General features: G+C 54.6%; 2 protein-coding genes across 6 annotated transcripts; both read right to left on the minus strand.

Annotated features, from left to right (window-relative positions):
• Positions 1 to 227: 227 nt before the first annotated feature.
• On the minus strand, positions 228 to 12,621 carry VARS2 (valyl-tRNA synthetase 2, mitochondrial). Of its 5 annotated transcripts, none has more exons than XM_027524335.1 (30): positions 12,436 to 12,620; positions 11,801 to 12,037; positions 11,585 to 11,666; positions 11,369 to 11,469; positions 10,719 to 10,840; positions 10,540 to 10,606; positions 10,355 to 10,452; positions 9,392 to 9,473; positions 9,105 to 9,224; positions 8,243 to 8,354; positions 7,459 to 7,547; positions 6,867 to 6,957; positions 6,525 to 6,652; positions 6,304 to 6,407; positions 6,041 to 6,122; positions 5,685 to 5,761; positions 5,502 to 5,577; positions 5,129 to 5,234; positions 4,872 to 4,942; positions 4,616 to 4,741; positions 4,296 to 4,400; positions 4,065 to 4,133; positions 3,869 to 3,947; positions 3,632 to 3,759; positions 3,348 to 3,500; positions 2,110 to 2,316; positions 1,298 to 1,409; positions 977 to 1,152; positions 678 to 806; positions 228 to 562 (listed from the first exon to the last, which is right to left on the minus strand). In XM_027524335.1, the coding sequence occupies exons 2-30, from the start codon at positions 11,999 to 12,001 to the stop codon at positions 458 to 460; spliced, it is 3,198 nt and encodes a 1,065-aa protein (XP_027380136.1). In that variant the 5' UTR covers positions 12,002 to 12,037; positions 12,436 to 12,620; the 3' UTR covers positions 228 to 457. The 5 variants fall into 5 exon arrangements, with proteins under 5 accessions (XP_027380136.1, XP_027380138.1, XP_027380139.1 ...); XM_027524337.1 differs by having other exon boundaries at positions 12,498 to 12,585; XM_027524338.1 differs by lacking the exon at positions 1,298 to 1,409 and having other exon boundaries at positions 12,436 to 12,621.
• Positions 12,622 to 12,753: 132 nt separating this feature from the next.
• Positions 12,754 to 19,399, minus strand: GTF2H4 (general transcription factor IIH subunit 4). The gene is made up of 14 exons (XM_027524340.1): positions 19,178 to 19,399; positions 18,406 to 18,548; positions 18,035 to 18,139; positions 17,553 to 17,684; positions 17,195 to 17,291; positions 17,014 to 17,102; positions 16,468 to 16,579; positions 16,254 to 16,322; positions 15,970 to 16,053; positions 15,586 to 15,718; positions 15,264 to 15,394; positions 14,173 to 14,220; positions 13,919 to 13,997; positions 12,754 to 13,070 (listed from the first exon to the last, which is right to left on the minus strand). Exons 2-14 carry the CDS (start codon positions 18,543 to 18,545, stop codon positions 12,898 to 12,900), a joined length of 1,392 nt encoding a protein of 463 aa, XP_027380141.1. The 5' UTR covers positions 18,546 to 18,548; positions 19,178 to 19,399; the 3' UTR covers positions 12,754 to 12,897.
• Between the last annotated feature and the right edge of the window lie 305 nt (positions 19,400 to 19,704).

Below are 19,704 nucleotides of genomic sequence, written 5' to 3' on the forward strand. Positions count from 1 at the left end.
GTCGGGCCACTGTCCGTAAGTGCAGGAAGTAAGTGGAACCCGGGTCACTGTGCTCAGGCCCTACTCGGGAGCATCTCTCCTCCAGTGAGGGAGGCCCCGCCCAGCACCCACTCCCACCATGGCCCAGAGCATGAGGAGGCCATCCCGCTTTTCCCAGACCAGAGTCAGGAACAACCAAGAGGTGGGAAAGTCAGGGCTAAGGGAAAGGATAAAAGGACCACAGCAGACACGTTTGGGATTTTAAGTTTATCTGAGTGGCCTCCTTCCCAAACTTCCAGGTGGGATTGCAGAGGAGGGAGGCCAGGGCACACACGTGAGTGTCTCGAGGTCACCCAGTCATCTGACCAAGCCAGTCTGTTTCCTCACTGACAAAACGAAGGGGCTGGACCACAGAACACCCCGACGCTGCCCGGTCTGTCCCCAGAGGCCTCAAAGGCGGGTCTGGGAGGAAGGAAAGTCACGGGGATGGTGAGCTCCCAGGGCTTGGAAAATCATCCATCAGCTGCCGGAGGTGAGAGGCCGCCTTGTCCAGTTTTGACAACTCCAACTGGAGGGAAGAAAGCTGGGCGAGGAGAGAAGTGGCTGAGAATGGAGGCAGGGGAACCACCCGACACTGTGTGCCCCTAACCCCATTCCCTCAGGGAGTCCGGCGTCCTGAGTGGCTCCCCCAGCCTCACCCTCTGCTGCCTCTGAGTCTCCGCCTGTCCCTCGGATGGGGGCTGGGCTAGGAGGCCATCAAGCTGCTTCTGCAACTTGTGTCTTCGGGCAGCCAGCCGAGGTAGGTGGGTCTGGGGGTCCACCAGGCCCTGTGGAAGAACAGAGGAAGAAGGCTGAGACCTCTGCCATCCACCCAACACTCCCTCCCGCTCACCCACCACCATTCCAAGACCCCTCCTCACTTTACAGAACCCACCCCTTGCCCTCCTCCCAACATCCTCTCAGCCCCTCCCTGCCCCCTCCAGTCTCCTCTGCTCACCTGCAGCTCCATATACGCCTGACTGGTGTCACTGAGGGCGGCCTGGACCCAGCCTGAGGGGGCTGCTGCACCAGGGGGTAGAAGGCCCACCGCCCCACAGTAGCCCAGGATGCCCAGCGGCTCCAGGAAGGCCTCAAAGAGGCCCTGCTCGCCTGGCTCTGAGCTCTGCAGCAGCACTGGGGAGGAACGGGAGCCGTCAGGTGGAGGGCCCAGGTCTTCCTCCCACACCTCCTAACTCTGGGCCCTGCCCTCCCAGCTCCACCCTCTTCCCCATCAGATCCTCCTGTCTGCAGGGACTCAGGAGCCTGGGGCCCGCCTCACCTCGGGGCCGGGCCTTGGTGAGCTGGTAGGTGGCGCGCAGAGCCCTGAGCACCTGCACGGACTCCTGAACCCGGGAGAAGCGCCTCTCCAGCTCAGGCTGGTGCCAGTGCTCCTGGAGGTGTACATCCAGGGTCGGTAAGTGGGACCCCCCGAGACTCGGTCTCAACTCTCCTGGCTCTGACCTCCACCCACCCACCCCCATCTCCTTAGAGCAATGACCTGCTCTCTCCACCACACACACAATTCACCACCTCAAGGAATGGAACATGGCGAAAACTAGGGCATCATCTAAGAAGGTCTTAGATGATCCATGGACAATGTTTAGACCGAAGATGACAAACAACCAAAAATACATGATAATTTAAAAGGTATTATTCAAAGCTCATAAAACCCAGTAAGCAAAAAAAGAAACTTGGTTAAACTTGAAAATGATTTTTGGGTGAGTTTGTAGCATTTGAAAGCTTAAAACTACACTAAGATTTTTGGGATATCCTATTACCAAGATCTAATCCTCATCACAACCATGATACGTACTATTACTGTCCTCGGTTTAAAGATAGAGGAAATTGACACAAGGTCACACAGCTAGTGTCAGTCTGGTGACAGCATCCTGCTCTCAACCACTTGCTAATACTGCCCCCGACACCTTAGAGTTATTCCAGCCCTGCAGGAACAATCCGTCTTCCTCAAGACTCCACAGCAAAGTACAGACCAGCACTGTCAATGACCCCACAGCAGCAAGCCCTTCTAGAAGACTTCCCTCCGAATCTTTACCAGTAATCCCACTCCAAGACTCCATGGGTGTGACTCACCAAGCTGCGGGCACTCGGGTAGGGGGCAACACAGATGCTGGGGGCAGAGGGACCACCAGGCCTGGGGGGCAGCCTCTGCCAGAGCTCTTCAGCCAGGAAAGGCATCAACGGGGCGAGGAGGCGGAGACCGACGTCTGCGCAGAAGAACAGGACCTGAGGCGGCTCCAGAGGGCGGGGAGAGTGTGATAGCACCGGCTTCACAGCCTCCTACGGAGGAAGCCAATGGTCAGGGGGCAGCCATGGCCACCCCCTTCCTCCACACACTCGCTGCCCTGCCAGTGGGGATGCTGTGGGTAAACGGGAGCACCCAGCATCTCTGAGACCATGAGCTGTCCCCAGACACAGTAGGGAGCATGCGACAAGGGGAAATCCAGGGCAGGGACTCGGGGGTGGGTGAGGAATAAAACTGTCAGGGACGTTTGCATTTAGAATGAAAAGCATTGAGTTTTGTGTTTTTTTTTTTTTAACCACAGAGACAGAAATGTTTTTTTTAAGTTGAGAAACAGAAATCTAGGACAGGGGTCCTCAGCCAACAGTGTCAGGATCACCTGGGACAAGAAATGAACACGCTCACCACCCTCCCCCAAACCTGCCTGCCTGAGCTGCTCTGGGGGTGGGACCTGACACTCCATGGTAAACAAGCCCTCCTTTGAGAGAATCCCTGGGTCTAAAGACCGGTACTCTTGCTCCCTGTCGGCTCCCAGCCTGCCTAGGGTCCGAAGGCAGCAATTACAGGAACTGAAAACAATCTCCATCTATGATACGAAGAGCTGACTCACTAGAAAAGACCCTGATGCTGGGAAAGATTGAAGACAAAAGGAGAAGTGAAGTGAAAATCGCTCAGTCAAAGGGGGAGGCAAAGGATGAGATGGTTAGATAGCATCACCAACTCAATGGACATGAATTTGATTACACTCTGGGAGATAGTGAAGGACAGGGTAGCCTGGCGTGCTGCAGTCCACGGGATCGCAAAGAGATGGACACAACTTAGCAAGTGAACAGCAAGCCTCCCAGCCCTGTGTTGTCAGACTCAGTTTTCTAGAAGTGTCCCCTTCTCCCTGCTCCTCAGGTGACAGGCAGGGAACAGTGCCCAGACCAGTCCCAGAGAAGAGGGGAACTGGGATTTCTCAATCTCATCTCTCTTCCTATCCTGAGGGAGGAATTCAAAACCCAGTTCAGAGCTCTCTGCCAGGGGACAGGGAGCAGGGCTGCAGGGGGCCTGCCCCCGCCTCACTCACCAAGTAGACATCACAGAGGTTGTGCAGCCAGAAGTGGTGCAGGGCGTGGGTGACGAGCGAGAGCTCGCAGGTGAGGAAGCCCCGCTCGCAGTCCTGGGCCGTGCGGGCCAGGCAGCTGAGGATCCAGGTGTCCATGCGGGAGGCGGGGGACAGCTGTGGTAGAGGGGGCTTCAGGTTGGGACAACTCGATTCCCACCCAACTGCCTCCTTTCCTTCCAGACGCCTCCTCCAGGACTCAGATGTCGGACTACCCAGCTCCCAAGCATCTCCTCTTTCTGTCTTACCTCCTCCGCAGGTTGGGGTATGAATTCCTCCCCAAGAGCATTCAGGATAAAGCGCAGGGCATTCCAGATCTTATTGCAGAAGTGTCGGAAGCTCAGGACCTCAGAGACGGACAGGTGCAAGTCACCTCCTGGGAGGGAGTGGAGGTAGGGAGCATGTACTGGTGGCAGCTGCAGGGGAGTCCGCGGCTCTGCCCCACCACACAGAGGCCACTGCCCGCTGCGCTCACCCAGGCTTACCCAGGGCCCCATGGGAGCACAGGGTGAACCTCAGAGCATCTGTCCCACACTCGGGGATCCCATGAGGGAAGTCCTTTCTCTGCAACGAGAAAGAAGAAGGGTGGCAGCTGCCTGTGAGGCTGCAGGGCCAGAAGGCAGGTTGCACAGGGAACTAACTGGCGGCCATGAACTAGAGGCTGGAACAGGTCAGACTCACCTGCGCTGAGGCTGCAATCGCCAGCTCTGCGGGGTCCAAGTTTCCATCCCTCAGCTTGTCCTGCAGTACCTGGGGTGGGTGAGTAATTCACTGGCCTCAGTGGAAGCCCCTGCCCCTACCAGGGTCCCTCCTAGTGGCCCTCCCAGTTCCAGCACTCCTGCCAGCCCCTCCCTTCAGCTCCCCTTCCTTTATCTGGAAAAACCCATGCCTCTTGGGGCCCTCCATCCTGACCTGCAGCTCCACCCCACTGATGATGTCCCGTGGGTCCAGCACGTTCCCCAGGGACTTGCTCATCTTCCGGCCCTGCCTGTCCCGGACCATGGAGTGAAGCAGGACCTGGAGGCATGGAGGGGGTCAGAAGTGTGGCCTAAAGAACTTTCCTCTGGAGGGCCCTTGGCTGTCCTTCAGGGATTAGAGGTTAGGCTGGAAAGTGAATCAGGACAAAGGAACTGGGAACCCAGAAAACCCCATACAAGGGGTTAGAATGGAGGACAGGGCTTAGAGGAGACTGGGGAGTCTCAGAGAAGGGCGGGGCACCAAAGGGTCTTTACCTTGCTGAAGGGGAGCTGCCCTGTGAGCTGGGTCCCCAACATGACCATGCGGCCCACCCAGAAGAGCAGGAGGTCACTGCCCGTTTCCAAAAGTGACAGGGGGTAGAAACGAGCCAGGTCCGGGGTCTTGGAGGAAAGAGATAAACAGTGAGAGGCCCAAGCCTGGGGCCTCTAGCTCTTCATAAGACTCTCTGAGGGGCCCTGGGGGTCATTTCCTCATCCCCACCTTCACTCTCTTCCTCTCAACCCACCTCACCTCTCGGGGCCAGCCCAGGGCAGAAAAGGGGAAAAGAGCGGAGGAGAACCACGTGTCCAGGACATCAGGGTCTGGAATACAGAATGGAAACAATTGGAACCTCAGCATCAGGACCTCAGCCCACTGCTGCCCACCTCTCCAGCCCGACCCTCATTCACAGAGACCAGGGCTCTGCCCCATTCCCAGCTTCCCCGACCCCACCTTTCCCACCTCAGTACCTGCTCCCTCCCCAAACCCACCTCAGGTGGAATACCCACCCCTCTCCAGGGTCAGCTCCGCCCCTGGTCTCCCTGTTAATTCTGCAGCTACTTCTCTGGCCTCAGCCTCTGTCCGCCCGACCACCCAGAAGTCCTCCGTTTCACCCTGCAGAAGTAAGGAGTAGGGGGCAGTGAGAGAGAACAGCACGGGACAGGTGTGAGACAGCACTGAGTGTTCATGGTCTCTGGTGGGCTGAGAAAGGCTGGCGCCCTCTGGTGGTGAGATGGAGAAATGCCATCTCAGAAGCTGAGCTCTCACAACAGTAGTGTGGGATCAGAAGCACAGCTGGGACCAGCGCTGGAAGCCCTCTGACTCCTGTGCTGAGGCTCTTCTGGCCAAACCCAGCCCTCCCTTCCACTTTCTCCTACTGACCTTTGCATGTTCCTCTACAACCAGGTAGGCTGGAATCCGATGGCCCCACCACAGCTGCCGGGAGACACACCAGTCCCTGCCAAGAGGATAGGAGTGATTTTTTTTCTTCCTTTTTCCTATGAGTGATTTCTTAGTATGATCAGTGGGCCCCCTTCCCCCTCCCCTGAGAGCTCCCCTTCTTACCCAATGTGGGAAAACCAGTGCTGCCAGTTCTTCTGGTGGAAGGAGGGACTGAGGTCCAGGGCCCCCGACTCCACGGCCTGGAGGGGGAAGGACCTTAATGGTGGTTCCCTACCTGCACCCCCGATCCCCATGAATGGGACCAGTGGTCTCTGAGATGGTTCTGAAACTCAGAAAGAACCTCCCAAGCCTCCTGAGAAGAGTCTGGACTTGAGTGAAGATGCAAGCCAGCCCTTTCTGGGCACCCTGCCTCCATCCCCCCAGCTCTCCCCTCAACAAGCATAGCTAGAGAGGGCCCCAGCCTCCCTGTTTCTTCATTCCCGCCCAGGCCCCAGGCCCTCCCCACACTGCAGCCTCACCTTGGCGGCTCGCTCCCCCATTTCCCGGCAGCGGACAAACCACTGGCTCTTCAGTAGGTACTCTACCACGTCCCCGGAACGGCTGAAAGGGACACAGGACCCGACTGCGCAGGCCCTCAGTGCCGAGGACATAGCAGCCAACAACACAGACACAGAGCTTGTATTCTAGCCTGAGGGGTGCACAGCCCATCCTGCAGTCACTCTTAAGCTTCGCCCATCCCCTTCTGGGGGCGGTCAGAGGAAAGGAGTGAAAACAGGCTTACCTGCAAATGGGCAGCACCATGGGGTGGTTCTGGAGGCCCCGGAACAGGCCCCGCTCCCTCAGTGCTGACAGAATCTTTTCCCGGGCCACAAATCGGTGAAGACCCTGCAGAAAAGTAGCAAAAGTAAAGCTTAAAGGCTACTAGAAAAATAAGAGGGTGGGGGAGGGGAGATGGGGCAGAGGGTGCCCTCAAAGGACGGGGTATCACTGGGCTGGTACCACCTGCAGCCAGTCCTCACAAAGGGCGGTCATGGTCCCATCCTCCGCAATGACACTCCGGGGGCTCAGGCCGTGTCGGGCCCCCAGCTCAGCATCGGCAGGGCTGTGCGCTGGAGTCACCTTCACCGCCCCTAAGGGAGCAGGACTGCCGTTAGCACTGGACCCTGACCCTGGCTTTTGCTTTTCCAGACGTGTCACCATCGCCCACGCTACCCCATCCCTCCCTCTCATCCCCCACTATCCACTGAGACCACCCTTCCCCTACTTTCTGCCTCTTCCTGGTTCTCGCCCCTCCCCTCTCCCCCAGAAGCCCTGACTTCCTGTCTCTGCCCTGCCCCCACTTACCTGTGCCCAGGTGTGGCTGAACAGTGCAGTCTGTGATAAGAGGGAGAAGCTGCCCCGTCAAGGGATGACAGAGTTGTCGCCCATGTAGATGCTAAAGGGAAGGGAGAGGGATCAAGGACAGACACATGTGTCGGGTAGAAGGGTCTGGGCTGGGCATGAGAACCCTGGAAATACGAGGGTGAAAACCAGAAGGTAAAGACCTACAGCAGGGCTCAGTAAACATTTTCTTAAGGGGCCAGAGTGTAAGAATTTTAACCTTTGCAAGCCAGGAGGAAAATTCAGTCTCTACAACTCTGCTCCACTGCCATGGCAGAGTTAGACAACACAAGATGGAGCTGCAGATGATACATAGGGAACGAGGGTGCTCATACAGAAACAGGAGATCTGGCCCACGGGCCACAGTCTGCCAGCCCTGAGCTGAAGTGTAACACCAGGAAGAGAAGGGACCTGAGTCAGAGCCACTGGAGAGCTGAGATAAGGGAAATTTCAGGAAAAGGAAAAAGGAGCAGAGAGGAGGAGCTGCGATCCCAAAAGGAAGGGAAGAGAAAGTATGGGGGTGGAAGGCCAGGCCGCAGGGAGCACTGAGTATTACCGTGTAGCGGGAATCATCAGGATGGACCGCCACAGCCACGTCTCCAGGCAGCGTCTCTGGCCTCGTGGTTCCCACCACAACCTCTGCATCTGAAGACGAAATTCAATCACTTAAAGGTGGTCCTCGCCCTCACCTTGTACTCCTGACACAGCTAAAGTCGGGAGAACTGGAAAAGGTGGGAGGCAGGGATGGTCAAGGTAGAGCAGGCCCCCAGGAGTAACTGGAGAAAACAAGGACCAACGTCTATAGGACCCTGGGGTTTCTGCTAAGCTAATGACCAGAGGCCTAAGGGGATGTCTGGGGCTACAGAATTCCTCAACAGCCCGCTTGGGAGACAAGAGTAGAATGTTAATAAATCCAACTAGAATCTCTGCTTGGTGCCCTTATCATAAATGCTGTGCCTTCTTGGACGCAGCACCAGTCCCTCCTGTAAGAAACCTCTGACTATTCCAGCTCATCCATCTTCCCTTCTCCAAACCCCTGGGAATACTTACTGCTCAAACCACACTTCAGAACTAACCCTTTGTCTCTTTTAGGGGTAGCAGCCTGCTGTGGAATTACACTAAGCTCCCTCAGGGCAGTGACTGTGTGCACTTTTCTTACATGGCCCAGGATACCCAGGGTGAGTATCTCCAGGACGCAATACTTCCAAGGTTCCCTATGCCCCTCCATCCAAGTCACATGGAAGACAGGCTGGTGGGTTGCCTCCAAAAGCCCAAGGTGGGCTCAAGAAAACAGGGGAAGCAGAGGTTAAGTGGGTGACCCTTCCAAGGACTACCCTCACCAGGCTCTCCATCCACGGGGAAGGCCACGGAAAAGAGGAGGCCGAAAGACACGGGGGTGGGGCAGCCAGGCAACTGAAGCTCCGTGCGGCCAGGGAGGGGCCGGCTCTCCACCTGGGGGCGTGGAAGAGGCAGGGTCAGAGAGCAGCCTCTCTGCAAGGCTCACAACTGGTTTCCCACCTCCACTCATCCATAGCCCCGGCCTCCCTGCCATCCATCAAAAAGCCACTCAGAGGACCTGGGAGCCACTTCCTTCCCCTCACCTAATCCTTGTGCCGTCACAGTTAAAGAACATATTCACTGGACTTCCCTGGTGGTCCGGGGAAGGGATCACCCTTCCATGGGTTAAGGGTTAAGAACTCGCCTGCCAGTGCAGGGGACATGGGTTTGATCCCTGGTGTGGGAAGATTCCACATGTTGCAGGGCAACTAAGCCCACGCACCACACCTACGAAGCCCTCGCTCTAGAATCTGTGCTCTGCAACAAGAGAAGCCTGGGCACCGCAACTAGAGAGCAGTCCCCACTCGACACAACTAGAGAAAGCCCACAAACAGCAAGGAAGACCCAGCACAGCAAAAAATACAGAAGTAAATATTCACTGAGCACTTAAATCACACGCAGGTATTATGCCAGCCTCCTAGGAGTTCTCGCTGAATTCTCACAACACCCCTGTGATGCAGGTATTTCCATCAGCCCTGAATTTTACAGACCCAGGAGACTGAGGCTGACAGGCTAACAGCCTGTCAGGAGCCACATCGCTGGGAGGTGGCCAGATTCAGATGTGAATCCCGGCAGGCTGGCTCCAGAGTCCGAGCTCTCCCCCGGGCTCAGAGCTCTCACAAACCCGCCTCTCCTCTGCCTCACCTCAATATCCGAGATGGCGGAGCGTAAGGCACACGACCAATTGACCAGCTGCCGGCTCCGGTACAACAACCCAGCCTTGTAGAGCCGCACGAAAGCTTCTGTCACGGCCACTGAGGAGCCCTAGGATGACCTGAGTGTCCACATCCAACAGCCTCCTCTCAGCCCACCCCCTGCCAGGGGCCCAGGCGTCCCCCTGGCCCCCCTAGCATACACAGCAACCCGCCTCCTTGCACAGAACTCTGAACACCTCCCTGACACCCACAGGGACCACAGCACCGAACACTCACGGTATCCATGGTAAAGCACTCTCGGTCCCAGTCCAGGGAGGCCCCCAGCGCTCGGAGCTGCTCACAGATCTCGCCACCTTTCCTGTGCCCAGACAGATTTGGGTCAGCAAACATGTCCCAGACATCAACTATGTCCCGGGCCTAGTGAAGCCCCAGCGGTGCTGGACTCTGGAGTGAGTTCGAGACTGATCTAGCCTCAAGAAGCTAATGGAGACACACAGGCCCAGTATATGGCTTTCTGTGATATTGAAAGAAACATAACATTTCTAGTAAAAGGGGAAGGGGCAGCCGATTTGTGGGAAACACAAAGAAGCTTTACAGAGAAGACAGCATGTGATAACAGACCTGGAAGAAAAAGGGTAATTTCAAGAGGATGCAAAGTGGGAACAGGTGAGGAGAGATGATGAAATCCAAGCAAAGGAAAATGGGATAAATGGAAGAAAAAACATATATATATATACACACACATATATATATATGGGGGAGCGCATGCATGCTTAGTTACTCAGTCACGTCCAACTCTTTGACACCCCGTGGACTGCGGCCTACTGGGCTCCTCTGTCCATGGAAATTTCCAGGCAAGAATATTGGAGTGGGTTGCCTTTTCCTCCTCCAGGGGATATTCCCTAACCAGGGACTGAACATGTGTCTCCTGTGGCTCCTGCATTGGCAGGCAGATTCTTTACCACTGAGCCACCTGGGGAGCCCATATATATGTGTACATATATATATATATATGCACTTACACATAAATATATGCATTTTAACATATACAATACACAACAAATGCACACACACCAAGCTTGGAGACCCCACCAAATGCTAAGGGACTTCAGAGCTTACACTCCCACGGGAAGTTAGAGCTGAATGGGAAAAGCCCTGACTACAAGTTAGGAGAGGGGCTGGGAAGCCCAGATCCAAACCTGCTGTCTCAGCCCCTCCTGCCCTGCCCCCCATACTCACTCCTCCTTCCACTTCCACACCTCCCTAAGGAAGTCTTCCCGGCTCAGCTCATGTCTCCTCACGCCTCGCTCCTTCCACAGCTGTTTCTCCACCACAGCCTACAGTAAGATGAGGGGGCAGAGAATCAGGTCACTTTGGGGGAAGAAATCTCACTCAAGTAAAGGGATGAGTGGCAAAAGACATACTTGGGTCGCAATCCCTGCATGATCTGAGCCAGGGACCCACAGCACCCGATCCCCACGCATCCGGTGCCTGCGAAAGAAAAACCCTCATGGGAATCCATGGCTTTACATGTTCATTTAGCCTCATCCTTTCCCAATTTCTTTCTCCTCCAAGAACTCATGCAGCCCCATTCCCCTCTCACCAGCGCACGAGAGCATCCTGTATGGCCACGGTCAGCGCATGCCCAATGTGCAGGGAGCCTGTGACATTAGGGGGTGGGATACACATGGAAAAGGTCTCCCCTGTGGCCTGGGGCAGCCTGGCCTAGAAGGAAAGAAAAGTCAAATGGCAAGAGAGGACTGGATGTTCCCTGGGGAATAGCACCCTCTGGTGTCTCCAAAGCAGAAAGAACTATAGGAAAAAGTCTGGCAAGTAACAGGGAAGAGGATAACCTTTGAGACACCAGGGGGAGAAGATAAGCTTTCCCTGCTTTTCGGCAGGTATTCTTGCCTGGAAAATCCCATGGACGGAGGAGCCTGGTAGGCTGCAGTCCATGAGGTCGCTAAGAGTCGGACACGACTGAGCTACTTCACTTTCACTTTTCACTTTCATGCATTGGAGAAGGCAATGGCACCCCACTCCAGTACTCTTGCCTGGAGAATCCTAGAGACGGGGCAGCCTGGTGGGCTGCTGTCTATGGGGTCGCACAGAGTCGGACATGACTGAAACGACTTAGAAGCAGCAGCAGCAGCAGCAATGTGGTTGGCTGTGAGCTCCAGACTCGTGCCCACCAATCTTATGGGCCATTCTGTCCTGGGGATCATTTAGCACTCCTCCCTGCCAGGTACTAACCTGATATTCTGGTTTGAAGAAGCCCTCTCGCACCCACCAAGGGTACCAGGCAGCCTCAACGTACTGGGGGCTGTATGCAGGAGGCAGGGGTCGGGAGACATCTAGGAGGCAGAGGAGAGCCCCACTAACTCCTGACTTCTGTTCCCAGGTTGCATTTCAGCAGACCGAATGGGCAACCAAAATGTGAGGGAAAAGGCCTTCAGGTTTCCTAGTTACCTTTCTTTTCTCCATGTTCCGTGGGGATTTCATACAACACTCTCTCCTTAGGGGTCCAGGCCTTACTGGATTCTGCAGGTGACTGCAGAGAGGAGGAACCAGAATGCGGGCTGCAATTTCAGGATACCCCAGGCATCTGGAATCCAGCCAGTCTGTCCTCCAGTGCTCTCCCAAGATTTCTCAGAGAACCAAGGACCAGCTGTCGGGACTCCTAACCTTGCTCTTGGGGGCTATCCCAGCCTCCAGCGATGCCTGCTTCTCTCGCAGGCGCTTCTGTTTGGCTTCACGGTTCCTCCGGGAGATGGCTGATCCATTTGGCTCTGACTGGGTGGAAAGGGGACGGGACCTGGGGAGGCCCCGTGAGGGCCTCAAGCCCCAAAGCGGTGGTCGAAAAGAGGTCAGAGGTAAATGAGGCATCGGGAGTGCTTGGCAAGGGGCCAAAGTCTGTTCCAGCTACAGCACATTGGGAGGGTATGGTGGTGAGGGAGGGTCACAACTCCCAAAGTCACACCCTCTTACCCCCGCCTCTTCCCGCCTCCCTCCAGCAATGATTGATAAAGTATCTAGCCCATCCCTCACAACCCTCCCTCTGTGAGGACTAGAGTAGACAGGGTCTTCTAATTAGCAGCGCTCTTCCGGGACAGAGTAAGTCTCAGGCCCTCAACCTATTCAGCTGAGATGTGGGGGTGACCGTAGACACAGAGGAGAGGGAAAGGACTCAGGGATTCTGGCAGATGATGGACATCAGAGCCAGCAAGAGGTCCCACCAGGATCACTACTTGTCCGCCTCCTCAAAGGCCATCTGCACTGCCCCCAGCCCGCGTGCTGATCTGCCTTCCCGCCCGACGCACCGCGCGGGTCCTGATCCTCCAGCACTTCCCACTCCCCGATCGCCGGCCCGCTGCGCGCTCACCCGGTGAGCCCGCCGCTATCCCAGGGCGCCCCGCGGCGTGGAGCGTAGGGGGGCGGCGGCAGGTACTGAGGAACCAGCGAACCCGGCCCGAGCGTGACTCGCTAGCCGCGCGGCGCTGAGGCGGAGCCCCGCCCGGGCGCATGCGCACTAGCTGGCCTCGGCCACACCTCCTCCTTCTCGCGAACCAATGGCTGTCGACGCGGAGATGAGCGCTGCCGGCGCGGAGAGAGGAGGCTTCCCAGGGAGGTGGCGGGGGTAGTGTGGTTCACTTTCACAATTTTATTAAACTAGAAGAGTCCCGACGTGTGAATTAAAAAAAACACCTGAGTTCTGAGGCCGCGCCAGCCTCCACGCAGCCCGCCTTCCCGGGTGCGCCCCGCCCAGGTCCAGTCCTGCACTCTCAGGAGTTGTGTTTCTGCCGCTTCCAGAAGCGCTTGACGTCGCTGTGCCCAGCCGGGGTCACCACCATGAGCCGCTTGGCCGAGTTCTCGAACACCAGGACGCCCAGCTCCCGCGCGTGGGCCAGCAGCAGCTCAAAGTCCACTTGTGACAGGAACTGGTTATACAGGACGCCTGGGGTCCGCAAGTCAGGTGCAGCAGGGAGAGAGAGAGAGAGGAGGTGAGAACGGGAGGTGGGAGCCCCTCGATGGCAGCCTCAGGGAACCAGCCTCAGGGAACCAGCGGTCTCGGCTTGCCACCCACATTTAAATCTTAACACTAGCATGACCCAGCCATATTCAGGAAGGCAGTATAATACAGTAAGAAAACCCATTGCTAACCAAAACCACAGAAATTATCCCTATGAATTATCCCTCAAATCCTAAAAGATGATGCTGTGAAAGTGCTGCACTCAATATGCCAGCAAATTTGGAAAACTCAGCAGTGACCACAGGACTGGAAAAGGTCAGTTTTCATTCCAATGCCAAAGAATGTTCAAATTACGGCACAATTGCACTCAATCTTAAAGGAAATCAGTCCTGAATATTCATTGGAAGGACTGATGCTGAAGCTGAAACTCCAATACTTTGGCCACCTGATGTGAAGCACTGACTCACTGAGGATGAGATGGGTGGATGGCATCACCAATTCGATGGACCTGAGTTTGAGTAAGCTCTGGGAGTTGGTGATGGACAGGGAAGCCTGGTGTGCTGCAGTTCATGGGGTCAGAAAGAGTCGGACATGACTGAGCAACTGAACTGAATTGAATCCCTTCCAATTTCCCTCTTCTAGCTGAATCCAAATCACACTCATTCGAGAATTTATTTACTGCCATCAACTCATCCCGAAATAAAACATGCATGGGTTTACTAGCCCATGCAGTAAACAAAAAATAAAATGCATGAACAGCTTTTTCAGCTCACCAAGACTGAATTGTCCTTCTTCTGGCCAATGACCAAAAAAACCCACCAGAAGCCACTCACCTTCGGTGAACCGGAGCCTGTCCCTTTCCAGCTCCCAGAGCCGAATCTGGTCTGTGATGGTGGGAGGCAGCACCGGTGTCTGCAGGGGCAAGGGATGGCCCTTGTAAGGTTCAGAAGCACTGCTCCAGGCAGCCCCAGCCCTCCGCTCATTCCCCAGATTTGGATTTCCATTTCTCTTTTCCATCACTTCATCACCAGGTACCAAGGGCTCTCAGCCTCCGGCAGCTGTTGTCCCTCCAGCCTCATTTTTGTACCTGTTTAAGCATCACTGGGTGGGCCCTTGTCCTTAGGAAATGGATGATCTAGGAAAACAGACAAGAATTGGGATCAATGGCAGTAAATAAATTCTCAATGAGTGCAATTCTCATTGCACAGAATTCTCAAATAAGAAAGCAGAAAAGCTACCTGTCTTCTAATGTCACTGAACATCAACTGATTGTTTAAAAATTCATAGGCATATGCCTATCAATTCAACACATCCCATAGCTCTTGTCTTTAGGTATTGCTCCCATTGGTGATGTCTGCTGCTGCTTCTTTGGCATATTTTCCCTTTCCATAGTTTTTTTTTTTTTTTCTTTAAAGTAATAGCAACTATTATTTTTGAGCACTAACTGCATGGCAGGCTCTGAACTAAATGGTTTACCTGTATTTCACTGACTTGGTTCAACAACCCTTTGTGAAAGTCGCTCAGTCTTGTCTGACTCTGCGACCCCATAGACTATGCAGTCCGTGTAATTCTCTAAGCCAGAATACTGGAGTGGGTAGCCTTTCCCTTCTCCAGGGGATCTTCCCAACCCAGGGATCGAACCCAGGTCTCCCACATTGCAGGCGGATTCTTTACCAGCTGAACCACAAGGGAAGCCCAGGAATACTGGAGTGGGTAGCCTATCCCTTCTCCAGTGGATCTTCCCAACCCAGGAATTGCACTGGGGTCTCCTGCATTGCAGGTGAATTCTTTACCAACTGAGCTAGCAGGGAAGCCCTGATAGCTGAAGTGAGATCTATCAGAAGCCCTGAGTGAGAACTGTCATTATCTCCATTTTCCAGATGAGGAAACTGAGGCTCAGATAAGAGAAACAACTAGGCCACCAGTGCAGCTAGGAAGTGGTGGTGCTGAGATACAAATGCAGAGTTATAGCTCCTCCTTACGTGTCTTCTGTAGGAGGGTCTCCCTCTCCCCACACTGAGAACCTTGACTTCTCATGACCTGATGTTCACACGCAGACAACTCACCACCACCTTCTGTAACAGACTCCACGCTAGCCTTCTGGAAGGTGACCACCCCGTAACCTACAACCCACGTGCAGCCTTTCTTTCCACCCACACCTTCCCCAAGCAGGGATACCTGCTGGGCTGTGATGCCACTGGCAATGGCCTGCTGCACGCTCTCCCGGGTCACCTGTGCCACCACCATGTTGGGGAAGCGATAGAGCATCTCAGAGAAAAGGGCAATGAGGGCGATCTGCAGCTCCGACTCTGACCAGAAGATAGGAAAAGAGGATTAGGAGGGTTCCCACCATCTAGGCTCCCCCAAGCCTCAGAGAGCTCTGTAAACCGCCAAGTTACAAGTGTACGTGACCAGAAGCTGGCAGTCCCTCCTGCTTCTTCCCGCTTCTTCCTCCCCTCCCCACCAGCCTGCTCTCCAGGGGCCCTCTGTCCAGCCTCACCCGTGTAGGCATACAGTCGGTAATTGGTTTCCACAACAATGAAGCCTGGCTGATGTGCAGTGCCCCCAGCCCCAGAAACACCTGACGAGAGATTGATGGCCAGGCGTGTGGGGTAGTAACGCCGAGATTTCCTCTGAAAAGGAGAAGGGAAAGGCCACAGGCCCTCTCTCAGGCCTCACTGCCCTACATCTTCCTCCTGAAACATCAGATTCCTCCCAGTGCCCAGGACCTCAGCTCCCAACTTCTCTCCCTCAAGGGAGATAAGTATTCAGTCCTGGCAACTGCTTCTTGTGACTGCCTCCCAAGACCCCACTCTCCTTTAAAGGCCAAGGCACCATCCCACCCTGTCTCTTCAGTAGAGGCCATGTGTCTGGGTGTTCATACCTTCCTCTGGAAAACAAGCCCAAACTCACGCAGATGTTGCAGGAAGTTCAACAGAGAATCACTCATACCTTCCACAGAGTAATCCTGGGGAAAAGGAGTGGCCAGCTGGGGTCCAAAACACATCCCATTCTCCCTTTCTCAATCCCATACACTCACTCCCTCTTTTCCCATCTCTGCATGTTCTTTGTTCATTCTTATCCTCCACTGTATTGCCCCATTACCTCATTTCCCCTTCCCATCTCTTTACTCTCTTCCCATCTCGCCCACTCAGGCCCCCTGCTTACCTTGCCCAGAGTGGAGAAGCTGAGCTGGAAGAGGAAGGAGAGAATCTCCACTAGGTCCATGCCCCGACTCTAGGGAGGAATGGGCAGACACAAAGGGGGAGGGGTGTGAGGGAGGAAATGAGAGAAAATCAGGGAACAGAGTCTGTGGGCAGCAGTCCCTCAGTGGGTCTGGGGAAGAGTAGAGCGTGCTGGCGGGCACCCCTGACCTGCTCACCTGGGCTGTCTGCAGATACTGCAACATAAAGTACCAGAGCTGGGCTGGGGTGTCCAGCAACAGGAACTGGAAGCCGGCAGAGGTAATGCAGGGTGGCTCTCCAGGTTCGGCACTGGAGACAGACAGGGCTCATGGCAGAGGTGTGCAGAGAAAGGCCACCGTCCCACCTGTGTGCCCACGTTTGGTTTTTTTGGTTTATCTCTTGCCATATTCTGCTCTACTCTCCTTTTAAAAATATTTATTTATTTGGCCATGCCAGGTCTTAGTCGTAGCATGCGGGATCTTCCATCTTTGTTGAGGCAAGCAGTATCTTTGTGTGACATACAAACTCTTAGTTGTGGCATGTGGGATCTAGTTCCCTGACCAGGGATTGAACCCAGGTCCCCTGCATTGGGAGCGTGGAATCTTAGCCACTGGACCACCGGGGACGTCCCTCAGCCCACCTTTTTCAGTCAATCCCCTCCAATCCTGACCCAAGGTGGACTCAATTTAGCAGGGACTCAAGGACATGGCAAAACAGAGCTGTTGTACCTCTGGCTGCCTCACCTCTTCATGAGCCCAGCCTGGCTGAGGAGCTGAGCCAAGTCCTGGCTGACGGCTGCACTGGGGGATCCCACCATGAAGTGCAGGACCACCTGAGGAACGGAAGAGAACAGAGTTGGATGCCTTAAAGGCTGTGGGAAGCGGGAACAAAAGCAGAGACACCCACAGAGTCCCAAGTCCTCACCTCCCATCGCTCCTCGGCATACTTGTCAAGTGAGAGGACGTCCCGGGCATGCTTGTCTGGTCCCAGCTGACTTGTGTCATCAGACCAGGCCTTGCCCCTATGCCAGGATGGCCAACAGTAAGGAACCCTACCTGTGTTCCCCACCCACGCTTCTGCCCTTAGTTGACCCTCATCCCCAGGGACCGTGAGTGGGAGACATTTTCTACACCATGTAGCTCCATCTGGTCCAACTTACTCTTAAAGGAGCTTCCAAAAGTGGAGCCTGCAAGGTTGCAGAGAGGCCCCTCAGGAGCTCCCCGGCCAGCAATTCAATCACTATGTCCCCTACCCAATTTAGGAAAAGACGGAAGTGACATACCCACCCAGAAGGGCAATGCGGAGGTTTTGGCGGAAGATGGGGTTGAGGATGAGGCCCTGGAGACCACCAGGGAGTAGCTGGGTGTGCCAGATACGGAGGCCGCTCAGCAACCCCGTGCTTTCCTCCTGAGCTCTGGAACAGAAGCAGAGAGGTGAGAGAGAAGACTAGGGAACAGAAAGAAGGAGACCCACAAAGGTGTCAGTTTCTGCCTTTTCTAAACTGGTGGTCCTCGGAACACCATTTCACAGAGTGAGATGTGTCTTAAGGCAATGCTTCTTTACTGTAACACCTACCAGAGCCTTGTAACAGACATCACAACTCTCCGAGAGGCAAAATACAGTAATGAGAATTTCCCAAATGTGTTTAATTGTAAGTTGTTGGTGTCCCCATTAATATTTCCTAGAAGTGGTCCAAGAATAGCAGTTTGGGAAGCCTAGCTGTTGAGAAATTTGTATCTGGCTAAAAATGCAGGAGAGACTCACTTGCTGAATTCCTTCTTCACCCACAGGGCTACAGCAGCTTGCGGCAAAGGCTGCTCCAGAAAGAGCATCCGCATCACCCAGTTCTTAGCCAAAGATGGGAGCTCCCTATAAGCAGGGAGAGGGACAATGTTAATATCAGAGACTGTCTTAGAACTGCATCCCTGCCATCCATGGCCTCTCAAACTTCTCACATTCACCCCCCAACACTTTTACCTGTCTTGCTGCCCCCACATCCTCTATCTGGCTTGGCCTGACACACTTTACTCTCCAAGCCCACCAGGGCTAAGCTTCTACCCACAATAACTTATTTCAATCTGCAGGCCCCATTACATTTCCCTGCCATGGACCCTACCATGAAGGGGGGTCCTCACCTGAAGACAGCCAGGCAGGTGGCAGGGTGCCCATACAATCGATCCAATATACCAGGGCTCAGGCCTCCTAGGAATTCCTGCAAGTTCCTGCATTGTAGGTGTACTCGATTCAGTCCACCCCTGGAAGGGGTGCTCTCCATCACCTGAGAGATCCAAGTGTTAGTGTACCCCCACAAGCCATGCCAGTGTCACCCCTCACCTTTCTAATTCTGATTCCCGATCCACTGGCCCCCATGAAAACTCATCTATGGTTTCCTTTTTCATGTCACTCACCTCCTCTTGTTTCTCCCAGTCCTGACCAGCCTCCCCTTTTCCTGCCTTCTCACCTCACTTCTGGCCTAAACACCAGTCTTCTCTCAATTTCTAGATGACAAAATTGTCAATTGTCCCATATTTGCAAAAATACTTGATATTTCAATGAACTGTCTCATCTTTACTTAAGCAGTGACAAAGATACTTGTTTGAGCCCAACCCTCTTTCCCTTCTGCCTCTTTTGGTCTGATCAGCCTATAAGTTCCAAATTTGTATGTTCTTCCCATCTACTTCTTGGCCCCACCTCGTGCTGAGCACAGCAGTAACTATTTTTCCCCTCCATGTCTCCCAAATCCAATTCCACTTCTTTCCTCTTCTCTCACCGAAGACCAACTCATCCCATTCACCCTGATCTACGCCGCACGATCTCCCAACTTGTCCCCTACTTTCTTCCCAGTCCTCGCCTCTCTCAACTCTCTCCCTCCTATCTCCACCACCCCTTTTCTCCCTGCACCCTTACCGTAACTCAGTGTCGATCCCCTCCTCGTGCACTCCGAGTCACAAGCCGTCGCTTAAACGGAGCCAGTGGCTCCCGGGAAGAGGAAAAAGGATGGCGGAAAATGACAGGGAAAAAAATGGGAGAAGACGAAAAATTTCACCGATTGGAGTTCAGATTGGAGGATTCAGAAGAGAAGGGAAGGAGTGGCGAAGTGGGGAGGATAAAAATCGGCGCTGCACTCGCCCACAGCAGGGCATGCTGGGAACTGGAGTCTTGTCCTTCCTCACCCGGGAGCAAGCTGAGGCGCGTCTGACTACAACTCCCAAAAGGCACCGCGAGGAAGCCTAGCGGAGAGAGGCTGGCTTGTACTTAAGAGAGCCGGGAGCACCAGAGGTCTGGCTGCTTGGTTCCGCCTCCCTATCTACCCACTCGGCTAACGGCGGAGTCTGACTGAACTCGAGTGGGGACTCTGGGAGTAGAAATACCCCGAGGGCTTCCTGGCGGAGGTGCAGAAACTGCTTGGTGGTGAGGCACTTACGTGTCGAGAC

The sequence above is a fragment of the Bos indicus x Bos taurus genome, chromosome 23 (assembly GCF_003369695.1).
Source record: "Bos indicus x Bos taurus breed Angus x Brahman F1 hybrid chromosome 23, Bos_hybrid_MaternalHap_v2.0, whole genome shotgun sequence".
Lineage (NCBI taxonomy): Eukaryota > Metazoa > Chordata > Mammalia > Artiodactyla > Bovidae > Bos > Bos indicus x Bos taurus.

Coding starts and splice junctions, on each gene's coding strand:
- VARS2 (XM_027524335.1), bottom strand. CDS start 12,001: ATGCCTCATTTACCTCTGACCTCTTTTCGACCACCGCTTTGGGGCTTG. Junction 9,225..9,391: donor AGTGCTTTACCATGGATACC/GTGAGTGTTCGG, acceptor AGGTCATCCTAG/GGCTCCTCAGTGGCCGTGAC. Junction 3,948..4,064: donor CGATTGCAGCCTCAGCGCAG/GTGAGTCTGACC, acceptor TTCTCGTTGCAG/AGAAAGGACTTCCCTCATGG.
- GTF2H4 (XM_027524340.1), bottom strand. CDS start 18,545: ATGGAGAGCACCCCTTCCAGGGGTGGACTGAATCGAGTACACCTACAA. Junction 17,103..17,194: donor ATGCCGAGGAGCGATGGGAG/GTGAGGACTTGG, acceptor TCCGTTCCTCAG/GTGGTCCTGCACTTCATGGT. Junction 13,998..14,172: donor ACCCAGTGATGCTTAAACAG/GTACAAAAATGA, acceptor TTGCCCCTGCAG/ACACCGGTGCTGCCTCCCAC.